The sequence below is a fragment of the Serinus canaria genome, chromosome 2 (genome assembly GCF_022539315.1).
Source record: "Serinus canaria isolate serCan28SL12 chromosome 2, serCan2020, whole genome shotgun sequence".
Lineage (NCBI taxonomy): Eukaryota > Metazoa > Chordata > Aves > Passeriformes > Fringillidae > Serinus > Serinus canaria.
This window is the reverse complement of record NC_066315.1, coordinates 14,456,301-14,472,910: the sequence shown is the minus strand read 5'-3', so window position 1 is coordinate 14,472,910 and position 16,610 is coordinate 14,456,301. Positions and strand designations below refer to the sequence as shown.

General features: G+C 39.8%; 1 protein-coding gene across 2 annotated transcripts in view; it reads right to left on the bottom strand.

Annotated features, from left to right (window-relative positions):
* Positions 1–508: 508 nt before the first annotated feature.
* The window catches only part of NRP1 (neuropilin 1), a 113,792-nt gene continuing 97,690 nt past the window's right edge, over positions 509–16,610 (bottom strand). For both annotated transcript variants that reach the window (XM_018909243.3, XM_018909244.3), the window contains exons 13-17: positions 11,768–11,899; positions 7,711–7,982; positions 7,139–7,232; positions 5,500–5,559; positions 509–4,262 (exon numbers count right to left, since the gene is read on the bottom strand). In XM_018909243.3, the coding sequence (XP_018764788.1) occupies positions 3,970–4,262; positions 5,500–5,559; positions 7,139–7,232; positions 7,711–7,982; positions 11,768–11,899 (851 nt within the window). In that variant the 3' untranslated portion in view covers positions 509–3,969. The remainder of the gene's footprint in view (positions 4,263–5,499; positions 5,560–7,138; positions 7,233–7,710; positions 7,983–11,767; positions 11,900–16,610) is intronic.

The window sequence follows — 16,610 nt, the reverse complement described above, 5'->3', positions numbered from 1 at the left end:
TGCTCCAACCACCAACTTGTGCTCTGCCTTGGGAAATTTGGCCATGGCTGAGTAAGTCCTGATGAGTCCCCTGGAAATCTGCAGGGAGCTTATCAGTGCAAACCTTACCACAGGAGCAGAGACTTGGTGGAGTAACCCACGAAAAACGGGCAGTACTTGGCAGTAAATCTCAGCCCTGCCCAAGGGGAGTGTGACACCTGCACAGGGTGTTACACTGGGCAGCCCATGGCAAGGGGCAGTGGTGGCAAATCTGTCCTCTTAAATCCCAGCTGTTTGGCCAAAAAGCAGGTTGTGGGAGGGTATTCCAGCAAGGAAAGAGAATGGGTCAGGCAAAGGGGAATGCCTCCATCCTAAACAATGAACAAATCCACCAAGGTGTCTGTTGGAGCTGCCTACTAACAAATATAATTGTGATTGAAACACTGCGCTTGTTGCAAGGTGCTAAATAAAACCATCCATTTAATAATACCAATCCATTTTAGTATAATAAAATACATCAGCTATGGGATATTTTATGAAAATGTTTAATTCAACTGTTTCTTTGGAATGTAGTAGTCATAGTTTGGAAATTTAAGTTACAGTTCAGTTCTATGTGGTTTTTTTATGCTACTCAGTGTCTGAGAATACAAATGTCATTTAAAGTTAAGGCTTCGCTGTTCATTTTGAATCAACAATTTACAAGTGTCATATTGTCATAGAAAATAAAAATTTCTGTAAAAAAAATTTGCACAAAGTTTTATGATGGTACAAAACATGAAGCAATAATATACCAGTAAAATGAAATCATTTTACTACAGAAGATTTTTATAGTTTTTCAATAAAGAAAAAAATATGTTATTTTACACTTTAAAAATTATGAAACAATCTAAAACAATATAAACTGAACATTTTGTAACACTGCCTTTACAAATTAATAACTTTATAAACATATAATTTTTTAAATATATTTATCAGTGCAAGATACTTTTCAATGTAAAGTTGCAGTATCATTTTTCCTTTATTGAAGGGCAACTCTAATTCTATTACCTTCAGAGAAATAAAATCTTCAGTGCTAGATCCTCATTATCATAGTAATGTCTGAAGACCACAAAGGAGATAATTTTTTATGTTCACTATTCTCAGTATGTTAAAAGAAGTAAAAACCCCACCAAATACCAGCTTTTCTGCTCAAATAGATAAAGACCCAAAGCTGGTTTGGAATCTATTGAAATCAGTGGGAATATTTCAAAAGGTTTTGGGCTAGGGCTCCCCAGTGGGATTTTCTCTTCAAGGCAATATAAGCATGCAACTCTTAGTCAAGTTAGTGGACTAGAAGTTTTTTCAGCTAAGGAGAATAGACCCTTAATTCCTGACTCACACAGTGGTGGTCTGCTGAAAATAGTTTTGAAAAATCCTTTTCTTCTTTGGGTTAATTAACTAGCTGCTGCAATACCATTATGGTCAAATTACAGTGTTAGAAACCAATGAAAATTCTACCTCTGACAAAGTGAGTTGGTCCCTTGGGACATCCCATGGACTAACTTTTAGGCAAAACTTTCAGGTCTTAGATGCACTGTCTCAGCCTTTGGAGGACCCAAGGTTGAGAGGCTGGGGAGGTAGGTCTTCCATCAATCTAAGGTTTGATGACCTGAAGTGGGTGTTTGGGTTTTTGGGATAGTCGTTGCCTTTAGGACTCCTCTGAAGTAGCAACTCTTCATGCTTTTTTTCTATTGGGACTTCCTTTAAAATATCTTCAACTTCAAACCTCATTTTCACCTACTGTCTCTCTCCCTTTTCTTCCATTTCTGTGTCACTAGTGGATTTTCCACATATTTTTCTATTTTATAGTTCATACTGGCGAAATTATACACTTCAAAGCATTTAGTGTATAGATAGGGGTGGATTCTTTTGCTCCAAGTAATACAAGGCTGAATTAGCCCTTCTTTAATCCTAATCCTGGATAGGATATTTTATTGCTCTTCTACAAAAGCAATTTTGGAAAAGACTAACTCAGAAAGTCCCAATCACTTCCCTGACTCTACTCAGGAATTTCAATGAGGAAAAACATGAGTTCAGCACTTGGTAGGATGCTCCTTTCCCCACGTTTGCACTGTTTTTCTCTGCTGGTTGGTGGATACCCAGGGGAAGGCTGATGCTGCCCCCAGTTATGGCTGTACTGTGTGCAGGTCACTGCAGAAACCCAGGGGCTCCCCTTGCACCTGCAGGAGGGGAATAACCCCTCTGCTCTCTCACTGCCTTGCACGGACCCCTATGGGAAACATGCTCTTGTTTCTTTTTACCCTGTTGGACCAGCTGCATAGGCTGTTGAATATTATTTGACCAATAGTATTTGCCCTAAAATATTAAAAAAATTGCCACATCATTGTCAAACACATTTTCCTGAAGGCTTAGAGTACTCAGTTCACTGCGTTGGTCACCACCTGCACTTGTGGTCAAACAGAAACCTCCTGGTATGAAATGTTACCATATAACATGATGGTAAGAACATACCCTACATACATTGTGGGATTTCATTCTGCCCTCAGTACACACTCCTAAGCCCAATTAGCATTGATTAGCATGAAAATAGGTTACTGAGAGAACAGAACTCTGAGTTCACGTAGGGGCAAGAAGAGGAAAGTTTCTCATTTTAAAGGCAATCTTTTCTGTAAGGGAAGCATTTTCCCCAGTGTAATTAACAGGCAAGCTGCTCAGGATAAAAGATATGTTTCATGACATCAGGAAAAAAGATACTGTCACTTTATGCTGTTAAGAAGAAACCCAAAGTTCGACTTTGGAGGATAAAGTTAAGAATTTTCCCTTATTTTTTAACACAAACTCTAGTAAAATCCTTTGCCATTACCAGCAAGTTAAAGCTGAAGTTTTCTTTCCTTGGCAATGGCAAATGCTTATGAAACCTACTCAGAGAGACAAAGAGAGAGAGAAAGAGAAGAGAAAGGGAGAGAGATTTTACATTTGAAAATACATTCTATACGAAAGAACAATAAAAGGGGATATTGCAGCTTTATACAAAAGGGTCAAGAGACATGAAGTTGAAATACAGAAAGCAGAACAATCAAGCCAGGTTGTCAAATCTGATTAGCCCTTGCCTTGGCTGAGGCTGTTTTCTTACACTAAAATATACTTTTCTTTTAGTCAGTGAGCCATCAGAATATGATTAAAGACAAGGGCATAACTGCAGAGAAGCTGTAGTTAATGTTAACACAATGAGAAGCAGTACAAACAAAAAGGCACTTGAGAGGACATACACTAGCCAGTGCCAAGGACTTTTTTTGTTTAGTTTTTAGGCAGTACACTTGGTTACCAGTTGTGTCTGATGATGGCACATACTCTTTTATGGAGTTCACAAGCACAAAATTTAGTACAACACTGAAAAACATCAATAAAATTTGACAGTATTGCTTCGTAAACAGAGCTGACACGCTATATCGGTACTGATGCAGCAGTACTTTCAAAAACATCCTAACCCTTCTTTGCCTATGCACAACACGAGCAAGTATACACAAATACAGGTGCAGAAGTCCACTAAATTGCTGTTACTCCAATATTTTCTGGGCACTGAGCTACAGACAGCATGTCCATCCAAAGGACCCCACTGGATACATTTTGTGACAGCATCTTGGATTTTGCACAGTAAAAATGAAATTATCCATTAAAGGAAAACGAAAGAGAGGGAGAGAAAGAAAGACAAAATGAAGTATAAGTCAATCATACTTGGTCTCAACACCAGCATCCGATTATTTCAAATCAAACCAACAGAAAAAGCAGACTGTACATGATTCAGGTTGTTAACACAGATTGTTGTCCATGTTCATCGGTTACACACTCATTGAAGCTCCTGAGAAAAGCTTGGCTCAGTGTCATCAATGCACTTTTCAGCCTGTACAGTAAAAGATCAACAGTTCCCCAGCACGACCGAGCTATGTCCTTCCATCCCGATTCTCTGACTTCTCCAGTTGCTTTATGCCTTCATGCTTCTGAGTATGAATTCTGTGTGTTTAGTTTGTCTTTTTTCAGTTTTACACCATCGACCAGTTCGAAGTTATAATTCTCCAGTGCAGACAAGTTCCTCTCCGACATCCCATTGTGCCAACAGGCACAGTACAGCACAACTCCACAGATAGCTCCTAAAAGCACCCCGAGTGCACTCATGGCTATGATGGTAATGAGGATTGGATCTAGAGTCTTCAGGACATTGCCTGGCTTCCTGGAGATGTTGTCATCATAGTCGTCACCTGTGCTACGGTATGGAGGTGTAAACCCTGAAATTGGATAAAGAATTGCAAAATTTTCAGAACTGATCCCATTGAGAACTTTGTTTAATGAATTGGAAATTTTGAGAAGACCATCAATTTTTTTAAAAGAAGTTTTTTACGTAGTTTTAAAACCTATCTTCTGCAAGGTGGGCATAAATAGCTGAAAACTGTAATGTGGCCCAAATAGCTGTGGATTTTTTCCAGACTGTTCTCCAATCTTTAAATCTGCTGCCTATTAGTAGAGCTGTGGTTCTGCCTTGGATTAAGTGGGAGTGAATAAGGAGGTCTTTTAATCATATTTTGCCATGTTGCAGTGTATAGCTCAAAAATGTTAATCAATTCCTACTCAGCTCAGTGTAAGAGGTTAGAGCCTTAGACAATGGTTGGGAATATCCAGCCGTTTTATTTCTACTTGAATGACTTTAGTATTGGATCTTGAAGTGCAAATAGTGGCAGAACTGACACAAAAGAGCACTCTGCCCTCTTGGATAAAATATTCACTGGGTATCATAAGGTTTTCTCTCAACTTTTGTAGTTTATGAAAATGATCCAAAAGCAGCAAACCCTGTAAACGTTGCTGGAAAAGCCAAAAGTTCTTTTTGGACAAACTCACTCTCTTTCACTGAAATCAATTATAGTTATCCTGTTGACTGTAACCGAAAAAAATTAAGCTCATTGCCCGAAAAATGCAAGTATATTTTATTAGTGGAACAATATGACAATTATGATCCATTTAATGATCCATTTACTGTTCTCATCATTGGAAATGATAATGCTTTGCTAGACTGGTCATAAAATGACATTTTCAGCCAGGTCTGTGAAACATTTAACCTGAAGAGTTTTGAGCCTAATTACTGAGGCACAATGTGAGTCATAAATTGTGAGATATAATGTTAATTCTTTCTTCAGCAGTGGACAAGCCTTCTAGGTAACAAAATACTGAGGGGCTATAATGTTCTTGCATGTATTTGAATATAATGTAACAAATTAGGTATATGAAATTTGAAATGTTTGAAATAGACATAAATAATAAAAAGGAGAAAAGTCCATATGACATGGAAGAATAAAACTATTACAACCTTCAGATAAATGTAAGTCTTCTTATAATCTCATCCAGAAAAATCATAACACCTTAATACAATATGCAGTTAGGGAATAAATCTATAAACAAATAGAATGCAAAAATCCACATTAAAATACACATTAAAATTCATTCCCTTTTAAGAAATAACACAAATTTTACCTGTTTGATTACTTTCTGGGTCTTCTTCTTCATCTATTTCATTCTCCACATCAGTTGATTCTAATGAAGCAAAAGAATTGACATTGATTATTAGGGTTACAAACACTGATTGACTATCATGTTGGCAATAATGGTATAGCAGATTTTCCTGTGTCAGAGCATCATTATGGCGGCTTGACAGAGCTGTTCATTATAATGGGCTCTGAAAATTAATGGAGAAAAAAAGAAAGATTAAAAAACTCCCCTCCGCCCAGGCACAGTCTTGGCACAGTTTTAGTTATCAGCAGGGGTTTTCCATGCCTGGGAAAGAGAAATCAGTGTGATGAATTAGCATCTCGTTCACTGTATTTACAATTTTGGAGCCCAATTCCATAACACTTCATCAGCATAGGCATAGTTAATCACAAGAATAGTTTCTGCAGCGAGACCACTTGTGTTTGGATTTCAGACTGAGCTTTTGGGTTTAGCTCCCTCAGGCAGAAATCTTTACTCAACATTTGGTTTGAACAACCAAAACACAGAGGTAGGAAAGGAGTTATTTTCCTTTCTCATGCTGGAGTCAATTAAATGCAGACACTGTGGTCTCAGCGCCTCTCTTGGCACTGGGGATGCTGCAGGAGGACTAAGCAGTGCGTCCTGCCTCCCTTTCCTGCCAGCTGCCACTCTGGTGGCATTTGATAAACCCCAGGGGTTGGACCATGTGATAAAAAGAGATTGTTTCCTCATCCCGCAGTGAAATTACCATGTAGCTGAAGACTGTCATGATACCCTCAAAAGGATGTTGGCTACAAATGTGAGGAACACACTCTGTTATTGCTCTTAGTTGTATTGTTAAGTCACACAAAATAAATTTATCTTCTTAATGCCAAGAGTTCTCATCTCCATTCCCTCTTTTATATAAAAGTAATTGCTTCATCTCTGCTATGAAGGACAGTGTTCTGTTGCTTGTGTTTATCTGGGGCTGCTGCTGCCAAATTACGTGCAGTATGCAATGTACATATGATCAGCAGTGACTGGAATAACTCGAGACTGGCCAGGAATAAAAGGGCTCAAAGAGCATCTCAGGAATAGCCTGGCTCAGATATGGGAAAGGCCATGTCCTAACGTTGCTTTGTGTCCCACATGTCTGGGAGCTGATGACTACAGCAAATGAGCCATAGAAAACTCAGAAGGACAGGACAGCAGAGGACAGAACAGGGGCCTTTTCACCCTATCTGCTTATCCTGTAAGGGTTTGATATGGCCCTTTGAAAAAAATTGAGAAGGCTTTGTAGTAAGTGATTTAAAAAGGGTGAAGAAATAAAATTGGATTTTTTGCATTAGGTAAAACAGGGTCCTGCAACAGGAAAAGCTGAGAAATTTAAAGAGGGCAGCAATACGAAATACAGGGAGAGACATGAAATTGTGAATATGTTGTAACCCATGTCAGTAGGATCCCAGTTCTGATCCGAACTGCTGCCATACCAAGGTGACAGCAGTGGCACTTACTATGAATAAAGCTATGGGCTGAACCAGGATATTTTCAGTGGAAACGTACCTAATAATTGTCTATCCCTTTCTCACAGATAAAACCAGATATCAAAACAAAATAAACAATATTTTAGATGAGAACTCTCTGTGCTCTTGCTAGTCACACTTACTTCGGCAATCCTCTTGTGCTATGTGATTGTCAATTTTAATATCATCCACAGCTATTCCTCCGGTTCCTTTTCCAATTTCTCCCTCAATAACCACCTGGAAAAACAAGATAGTGTTCACATTATTTTCATGTTAGCATTCAACTGCAGCAGCCACGATTTCTTAATTAGTTGTTAACACACATCTTCACTTGAAGTCACACTTGTGCTTCAGTCGTGGCCTGAAAATCCGCATTGCCTTTATGAACTTATACAGGCAAATGTAAATTTGACACGACTTTATGAAAGACTTTTACATCAGCAAAACTGTGGCAAAGAGGCATTTTGTGACTGATGTTAAATGATATATAAAGTATTTATTTGGCCTGTGATAAGAAAGTGCTTGTATCACAGTAATTTGAGATACCATGAAATATTTCACTGTTATCAGTCACTGCAAGCATAGCTCATCTGTAGGTGTGACATTGTCTACATAAATCCTTTGGTGACATCTTTTTCCGCGGCGTATAGAACACAACCAGCAAGGTGTGGCTGGCCTTGGCCGTGGTAGCTCAGCGGGGAAGAGCCCAGCTCACCTGGTAGTGTTTCACAGACTTGTGAAGAAGAACACGTCCTTCCTTCCAGTAGTTTGCCTGGTGCCCGCTCAGGGTCCACAGCACCTGGTCGTACTCATCCGGCTTCTGGTAGCGCAGTTTGATCCTGAGGGTGCCGACGTGCGCGCCCGACATGTGGTACCAGAAGGTCATGCAGTGGGCAGAGTTCTGTGAGTAAATCACCGGGCTCAGCAGGCGGGCCACTTTGCCTTTCTGGCTCTCATCAGCTTGTGAGTAAATGAAATTGCCATCTCCTACTGTGACAGAAGGACTGTGTTAAGAATAGCCACCAGCTTTCATTGTCTTTGTCAACATAAGATCCCCTGACCACCCCATATCTTTTGCTTTCTTTCTATGCTGGTGGGTCGAGCATCACAAGCAAGAGAGTCAGAGTGCTTTGTTTTGGGAGCTCTAGGAAAGCTGATTTGCTTTGAGAAGAGACCCCAAAGCTGATCAGAGGGCTGGAGTACCTCTCCTAGGAGGACAGGCTGAGAGTTGGGGTTATTCAGCTTGGAGAAGAGGAGGCTCTGGGGAGACCTTATTGCAGCCTTTCAGCCACTAAAGAGGACTTACAACAAAGATGAGGACAAACTTTTGAACAGAACCCATAATGACTGCCTAAAGGGTTATTGTTTTAAACTAAAAGAGAGTAAATTCAGACTCGATATAAGGAAGAAATTTGGTGGGTGGTGAAATTTGGTGGTGGTGGTCCTGAGAGGTAGAAGACACACTATCTCCAGAAAAATTCAAGGTCAGGCTTGAAGATGTCCCTGGTCACTGCAGGGACGTTGGACTAGATGACCTTTAAAGGTCCTGTCCAACCCAAGCAATTCTGTTATTCTACACTTTCCTCTGGCCATCTCCTGTGCTGTTCACTGGGATATTTTGTGCTAAGGGTGAACCCTAATAACATGCTCAACACATGAAACACAAAAGGCATTAGTTTTGTTAGGGGAAGGAGGCACAAGCATGTTTGGTGAGACAGCATTATGTGCTCCATTAGTCAGTGTGCACCTCCTGAAAGCAGCCATCCCTGGTTCAGCAGTCTAGAGGGAAATCCCTGGGGCCTACTCTATGTTAATTGTGTAAAGAGCTATTTTAAAAAAATTCTGTTTGAAGTAATCTGTGCTCAAGGGGCAAGATTGGAATGGGAAGAACACTGAGAAGGGTGAAATGGCTTTGAACAGCCATGGCCAGAGATCAGGAACTGAGATTTAAAGCATGTTCCCAAATAGAGGCTGAGCATTGTCACAGATGGTGTCAGAATTATGTCCTTGATTTTTGTAACAATATGTTGAGCTCTATATATTTGTGAGCCCTTTGCCTGAAAGAGTAAGATTAGTAGCTCATAATATATTATATAGCTGAATACAGCTTTCTCAAGGGCGTAATGGATTCATACTAGTTGAAATCTGAACACCTAATACCCTTATCTTCGAAACTTATTTTCTCAATAACACTGAGAGAGAAGCATGTGGGAGTGTGATTAGTTTGGTAACAGAAAATTGCTAAGTAAGATACTGACTATAGAGATGTGCTTCTGAATTATATCAGCCACACATCCATTCCAGTCAGCTTTTGAACAGTGTCTTTGCAGAGAGTTGTGGTGGAAAAACATGAAGTTCATCCTGGTGTGTGTAAGAATAGATAGCATGTGCAATGCACTCACACAAAAGGATGGAGTCAGCATTTATTGGCATCATCCCATTGAGAATAGGAAGGATAAAAGTAATAATAAAAAATACTATTTCTCAAGTATTGCTGAAGTAAGTATACATAGTACTGTTTATACCAACACTCAAAAGAAAGAAAAGTAAAAAGAGGCAAAAGAAGATGTTTTGGAAGGGTGGTGTTTTGTCAGCATTGGTCTTTGCCTATACATAATATCCTTGAATTTCATGTGCAATAGTGTATAATTGGATTGCAATGATATAGTCCTGCACCAATGAAGACAGGAATCTGAGCAGTGCTACTCTGGTAAGAATAAGAAGGACAGAGTAGTGGGATGGGAACCAGGAGTGAAGAGGAGTACCCACTCCTGGGCCAGTAGCTAGACCTAAAAATAAGAAAGGAACATACTTCTTCCTACATGAGACAAGGGTGTTTTCTTTTGTTTGGATCTTTCTGTGTGCAGTAGAGGTATCCAGCCCAATATGCATGTTGAAGAATTGTATAGGAGAAGATGATGTTTTAATGTAAAAAAATTTAACTTTTTTTCCCCCTGTCTTTCTGCAGTAGCAACTTGTCCAGCTTCTTAGCAGGAGTCCTCATGTCTATACATTCTTTCCAACTAACTTCACTTCTGTGCAGAGCAGCACAACGTGCAAATCTCATCAAAGAATGGGGAAATCCAGAGGGAGGAAAATAGGAAAATAATCACAGCATTAGGACAGCTGTCTGAGTTGGAAGACCTAACACTGGCCAGATTTAATCACAAGATATATAATTTGAAGTGACATGCAGTGTATCCTGCCATCTACAAGCAACTGCAGTTGAAAATTACTTCTGTGTATTTTTTCAGCTTTACACATGAGTCTGAGAGAAAGACATGCCTGGGAGTTGCTCACTGTGATTTTCCCAATACATAGGGTGGCCCTTGTTGTGCAGCTGAGGGTTTGTTTGGGACATCAGTGCCATTCAGACTGCTCATGGTCTGTGTTCACAGCCACCCCACTCACTCTGTGCCTGCTGGCAGGCAGATCACAAACCTGGCAAGTGAAGGTGCCCCTTAGAGTTCAAGGAGAATTTTGGAAAATATTGAAAATGCAGTAGAAGAAAAAGGGGCTGCCTTTAAGATTTACTAAAGCTACAGCTCATGGAACAAATAAGTTTTCTGTACTAGCAGGGCCCAGTGGAAACAACAAAATCTCATTTGAAGAATATAATTTCTTCATCTCCTCATTGAAAACAGGTTCTCTCTCTATAATCCTTGATGGCAAAGTGCAGATAGCTCTCATTTTCAGAATATTATTGCAGTGCCAGGTCAGGAACTCTGTCTTCATTGTCTTAATTAGAGCTTTACTTATGCATGCCTTTTAGATTTTGTCAGTCTCTGGCTAACATAGCTTTTAACCTCCTTTCAATGTCAGATCCTACTGAGCCATTTCACTTTACTCTACATCAATTTTTCCACCATTACAGCCTTCACTTCAGCTAACTGCATTTAGTTAATTTGATGCCATTTATTTGTACAATGCCATTTATAGTCAAAGTATTACAAGTTGGTTTTTTTTCCCCCTGAAACTACTGTACTTGTCTTAAGATTCAATTGAAAGTGTCTCAGAATTTAAAAAGTCCAATTTTGTCTAATTTCCTTGTCATTCTCATTAAGCAAAGGGTAGCAGGAGTGGGAAGGGGGATTCATCTCAACCCATTTGATTAATCTGCACGTATGCAAGCGAGAACACTAAAGAAAGAGGCTGTGCAGGTCACACAGTGCCCTCCCTTCTCCACTAGCCTGCAGCAAATTTATTGCCTAATTATGCTGAGCTATGAGTTAGTTACTGCAAAACAAACCAATCAATTCCCCAGAGTGATATTTTTTGAAAATCTGTTTGTGAGCAGAGGATGGCCATAATCTCCAATTCCTGCTGGAAAGGAGAGGGGGGTGGTAACACACCTAATCTGGGAAGTTTCATTTACATACAACACTTTCCTGTGGTGGGTAGCCCCTGTAACTACAGCAGAAATAATGTGAGGTCATTAACTGACTGACTATATTAGCTGGTCAGTGCTATTTGCAAAATATTTGGTCATTCAGATTTTTTTCTATACCAGGTGATGATTACCAAAAGACAAGTCAGGGGAAGGGAATATCTTCAGTTCCTGACAAGAAGCAATCTTTATTCCCCAGCAGAAAGGACAATTACAGTCAGTTGTGATTACTGGTAATGGATTAGGTTTACTAGAGAACCATCTTTGGTTGGTGACTTTATGTATCTTAGGGATAATTCACTCTCCTGTGATTTTGGAAGACATTGGTAATAAACAGAACAATCTCATCCCATGTAAAATAGCCACATCATGAACTCATGATTACCTGAGTGGTCTTGGATCGGCCCAGTTTTGCTGGTCAGGATTGCCCACCTTAAATCCACCTGGTTGTCGTGCTCCCAGTGGCACAAAGTCTTTTGGGATCCCCAGCCAAAGCCACAGTTGTATAGGGGTGGCTCTGCAAGGAAAGATGGAAAAGAGGGTGTCAAATGTGATTATTAATTGCATAATTTGGAATTTGTACTTCAAAACAAATGCATACATTTGACCATTAGCAGAACCAGTCCTTCCAGAGACTCTGAGAAGCAATAGCAAGAACAGCCCTCCTGGGAAACATGAAAAATCACTACTTTTTGTAAAAGATGTGGTTGCTTCTTGCCTCTTAATGACCCCTATGATAGGATTTTTTTTCCTGTGGTTAGATTAATTCTTCTGATTTGCCCGCATTATCTGATAACTGCATTGTAGCATGGCAGACTCATAAAGAAAGCTCTGGCTTATTTATCAGATGTATTTTCTGTTATCAATATCCCTGCACTGTAATGGTGCCACAATTTGCAGCTCTCAATGAGATTTGGAAAAAAATAAGAACAACCAGAAACATTAATGGAATGTCCTTGGCAGGAAAGGATTTTGGTGAAGTCTACGGTTCTTGGCTTCAATAAGGAACTTTTTCAGCATCTTCCAGACAGTTAAGTAGGCCCACAAGATGGCAGCATTGAAATGGACAAATTGAGAGAGAAAAGGGACAAATGTGGCTGATTGCCAAATGAACTCAAAATAAGCTTCAAAACAAGCTCTGCGTAAAATAAGGGAAGTCTGGTATTATGGTCAGGATGAGATCATATCTTGTTTTCAGCTTCTTTTCAATTCTGCCCAAAGGTTTAATATATAGTCACTTATTTTCTTCAATAGAACTAGGAATTTCAATGGAAAGATTATACAAAGATAGCATATAAATCCTTTGCATTTCTTATTTTCAGAAGCAGTTTGAAATCTTTTGAGCATTTGGTTCCTACCCCATTGGTTTGAACTTTTATCTCACCTTGAGCAGTGACAACTCCCAGTAGAGCAATACCCTCCCAACAGCAATGTGACCAAATCTTGGAGTATTTTCTCAGGCATGACTCACGCCTTATTAAGGGAATAACTTAGGTTTACTTTAATGAGATGCTTTGTGCAAGTATGAACTAAGAACAAAGGACTCTATGCTTCCATCAATATGCTTCTCTGGGGGAAGAATTGTGTTTCTTGCCCATTATTAATAAAAAAAGCCAGGAAAGATAATGCAACTCTTAGAATGTGCTTGTTTGTTGTGGGAAAATAATGAGAAATATGGGAAGTGTGTTGAGACCTGCAGTTGGCCAGACCTTTGAGGTGGAGCTCTTCCAGTCTGAAGAGGCAAAGACCTCCTGCATGTACTGAACTGCCAGGGAAGACTGGTTAGGCTTTTGAACTCACAACCCAGATTTTAATGGAAGGTACACTAGAATAATAATTTTAACAACACAAAACCTCAGGTGAGTAGGCTGAGACAGAATAGATATAAAAAGGGTTCATCTGTCATTCTCTCCTTGCCTGCTGTGTCCTTGTTTGGCAGGCCCTTGCTCCCAGACACAGTTTTTTTCTCAATTCTCTGGGTTCCTGCATTGTGGCCACTGTGCCCTCTCCCCTCTGGCCCCTAGAAAATTTCATTCTGACAGCAGAGACATCTGAGCCCATGGCAGCTCCTGCCCCTCTGCTCTGCCTGTCAGTGCCTCCCTTGGCTGTGCTGTGGTGTCTCTCTGCACTGAGCCCTCATTCTTCACTCCTTTCTTTCATCCTGCCCATCCTGACTGCCTCCCCCCTCTCTCCTGCTGGCCTCGAGAGGGGTCTACTCCACATTGTCACGAATGCAACCTAGTTGGGAACAAATGAACTCAACAGATTATGTCTGGCACAGGAATTCAATGTGGAGGAAAGATGTTTCCTGGAGCACCCTAGCCCTTCCTAGAAAAAAAGCAGATTGTGGTGAATAATCTCTCTTTGGGCTCAAAATGCTGAAGAAGCAGAACTCAGTCTATGCACACATGAGGGCAGAAAGGCAATCCTGGAATTATGTCTCTTTCGTCAGTGTATTAGGCAGTTTTTTCTAGACAATGGGGCCATGATCAAAGACATCTTGCCCAAAAGGGGACATCTGAAAATCAAGGGGGGTTTTAAAAGAAACAGAGTGACATTGCAATGAATTAAAGAGTTTTAAGATTGTGACAAATAGCCTTTCATTGCCAAGGAGGCCTAGGGAGAGCTATATTGCATGGCTTTGACATCAGGGCCATGAGACAGAACTTTAGAAAAGGTTTTAGAAAATGTAGAACAAAATTAATCTTATTAGTCCCAAAGGATTATATCACACAAAGTACTGATAGCTTGCGTGGTATTCAAACCACAAGAAAGGAGAACAGTGGTAGATAGATCACATCCATCTGAAGATACCACACAGCAGAAATGAACACAGAGGACAAAGACGGGACTGGTATTGTTAAACTCTGAATAAAAATAAATAGCAGAACACATAGGAGAAGTATGTAAATGAATGATGAATCCAGAGACTCAGAACAGAACAATATTCTGGTTTCACAGTCTAAGTAATGTGAGATACCCAGTGAAGCTCAGTGTGGATCAAAGGAAAAAAAATTCTCATATGATGTGAGTGGTACTTGCTCCCTTGAATGCTGCTAAGATTGAACACAATTCAAAGAGAACTGGACATTGACATGGACAAGGAAAACATCCAGAATTTAATAGTTAATTCTAAAGTGCAGGAAGTGACAAAAGCCTTTTACTTCATGCTCTGATGACAGTTCTGAACACTGGGATCAGAAGGAGAGTTTCAAAACAGAGCTAAATTTCACAGCTCCATCTAATAAATACTTTCTTCCACTTTCATTTGAAATATATAGTCCAGGAAATTGGCAAAGAGCCTAAGTCTGATATGCTTTGGCCATGCCTGTGTTCCTTGGCTTCAGACTCAGAGACAGCATGGTGTAGCATAGAAATGAACTTGTTTTCCATGCAGAAGTAGAACCACTGAAACTGAGGAGAATTTGACCAGTAACCTGCACACAGTTAGCTGTTTCTTGCTAGGTTCCTATTGCTTTCTCAGGACTTATTGTGTTACTATGTTCCTTAGACAATCTCAGCAATGGGATTGAAGGTCAAAGACAAGGCATTTCAGAGTGCTCTTGTTTTACGAGCTTCTTAAACATGCCATCTCTTATTGCCTATTCTTATGTCTCTTCCAGTGCTTCTCCCAGGGACTCATAAAAAAGGAAAAATAGGCTTGCTAGCCAATTAATAATGGACACTTGTAGCATCGGGATAGGTTCATTATGGTTCAGTATGGACAATGGGTCTGCCCCAGAAAAGACAGGCTAGTTCAGCCCTTCTATTAAAGGTCCCAGAGGACTGATACAGTAGCTCACAGCGAGCTACAGGCAATCTGTCCTCTTTGTCCTTGAACTATAGCTTGGCAGCTCTGGTGGAAGGAAGGAAACTAGGGACGAGTAGCAATTGTTGGGCACCCTCTGCATTGCTGGCCCATTCCCATGCTAGGATAATTCTCCTACCAATAGGTGATGATCTCTGGGTTTGTGGGTACTGAGAGGACAAAGAAAACCAGCTATTATGTAATCAAATAGCAGCAGCTCAGATGAGAATCTGAGAGGGAGGTGTGACGAAATCCCATATGCCTTTTTCAAAACGTAGGGTACGTGATACTGAATTAAAACAGATTTATCCTCTCAAAGAATAACCAACAGCTGTACTTTTTGACCACATCTTGCTCACAGCTGGGACCATTACTGCACAAGAACAAGAAAGTAATTTGAAAATCTAGTTGCGTGAGTTTCTTGCAAGTCCATTAATCTTTCGTGGCCCACAGACTTTGACATATTTTTATAACTCCTTCAACAAGAGGCAAGAAGAAGCATGATGGCATTGAAAATGATATGAAAATGCTCTCTAAGATGCTCTTGCCAAAGGGTAAATCAACATTAAAATAGGAAATTACACACATAATTTGGACCACTTCAAAGTAGTATATTTGGTCTGATTTGTATTTGCATTTTTATACCATTTATGCTGGCAGCACAGAATTACCTTAAATGATAGTAAATGATAATTTAACAGCCTTAATATCCCTTTACTGATACAAAGTTGCTCCAGCATAAATGAGAATCAGACCTATTCTACCTTTAAATTATTTTTTAGCAGACATTTTAACTTCAAGATTTTTTAGTTATATATTTTTCTGACATAGCTATTACATGTGTGAAAAACAAGGCACTTCTCAGAACAGTCTTCTTTACAAAGGACTCAGATTACACACTGAGAGCACGTAATGTAAATTAACAGCTTGCTCTGTATGTAAATAGCTAAGAGACAAGCATTTCAAATAGTCCTTTAGAATTGAAAAATATGTGTTCAAAAATGATTAGATGTTAGAAAGTCTTAGGGCTGAGAACTGAGGTATTTACCTTGACAGATGGGTTTGTAAAAGGCATCTTTTTAAGTTTGAGGAGGAAAGTAGACCCTCTCTTAAAAAAAAAAAATAAATCCAAACCTTTAAACATTTTTAGCAGTTTGAAATCATGATTCTTTTTCTTTTTCTTTCAATTGAGTCCCCTTGAAACGAAATGTAAATGACTCCTTGATGGAACAGCTTGTTTATACACTGAGGCTTTCCAGCTATTTGCTCTTAACTGTTTCCATAGTGTATGAAAGCTGGTTGGAATAGGATAATCTCAGGCTTTGACACACACAAGCATGTTAGTCTGGGGTAACAAGATTAGGGATATTTGCAGGCTGGAATGCAGGCAGAAGGACAGCGGTACCCGGTGCTGGCACCT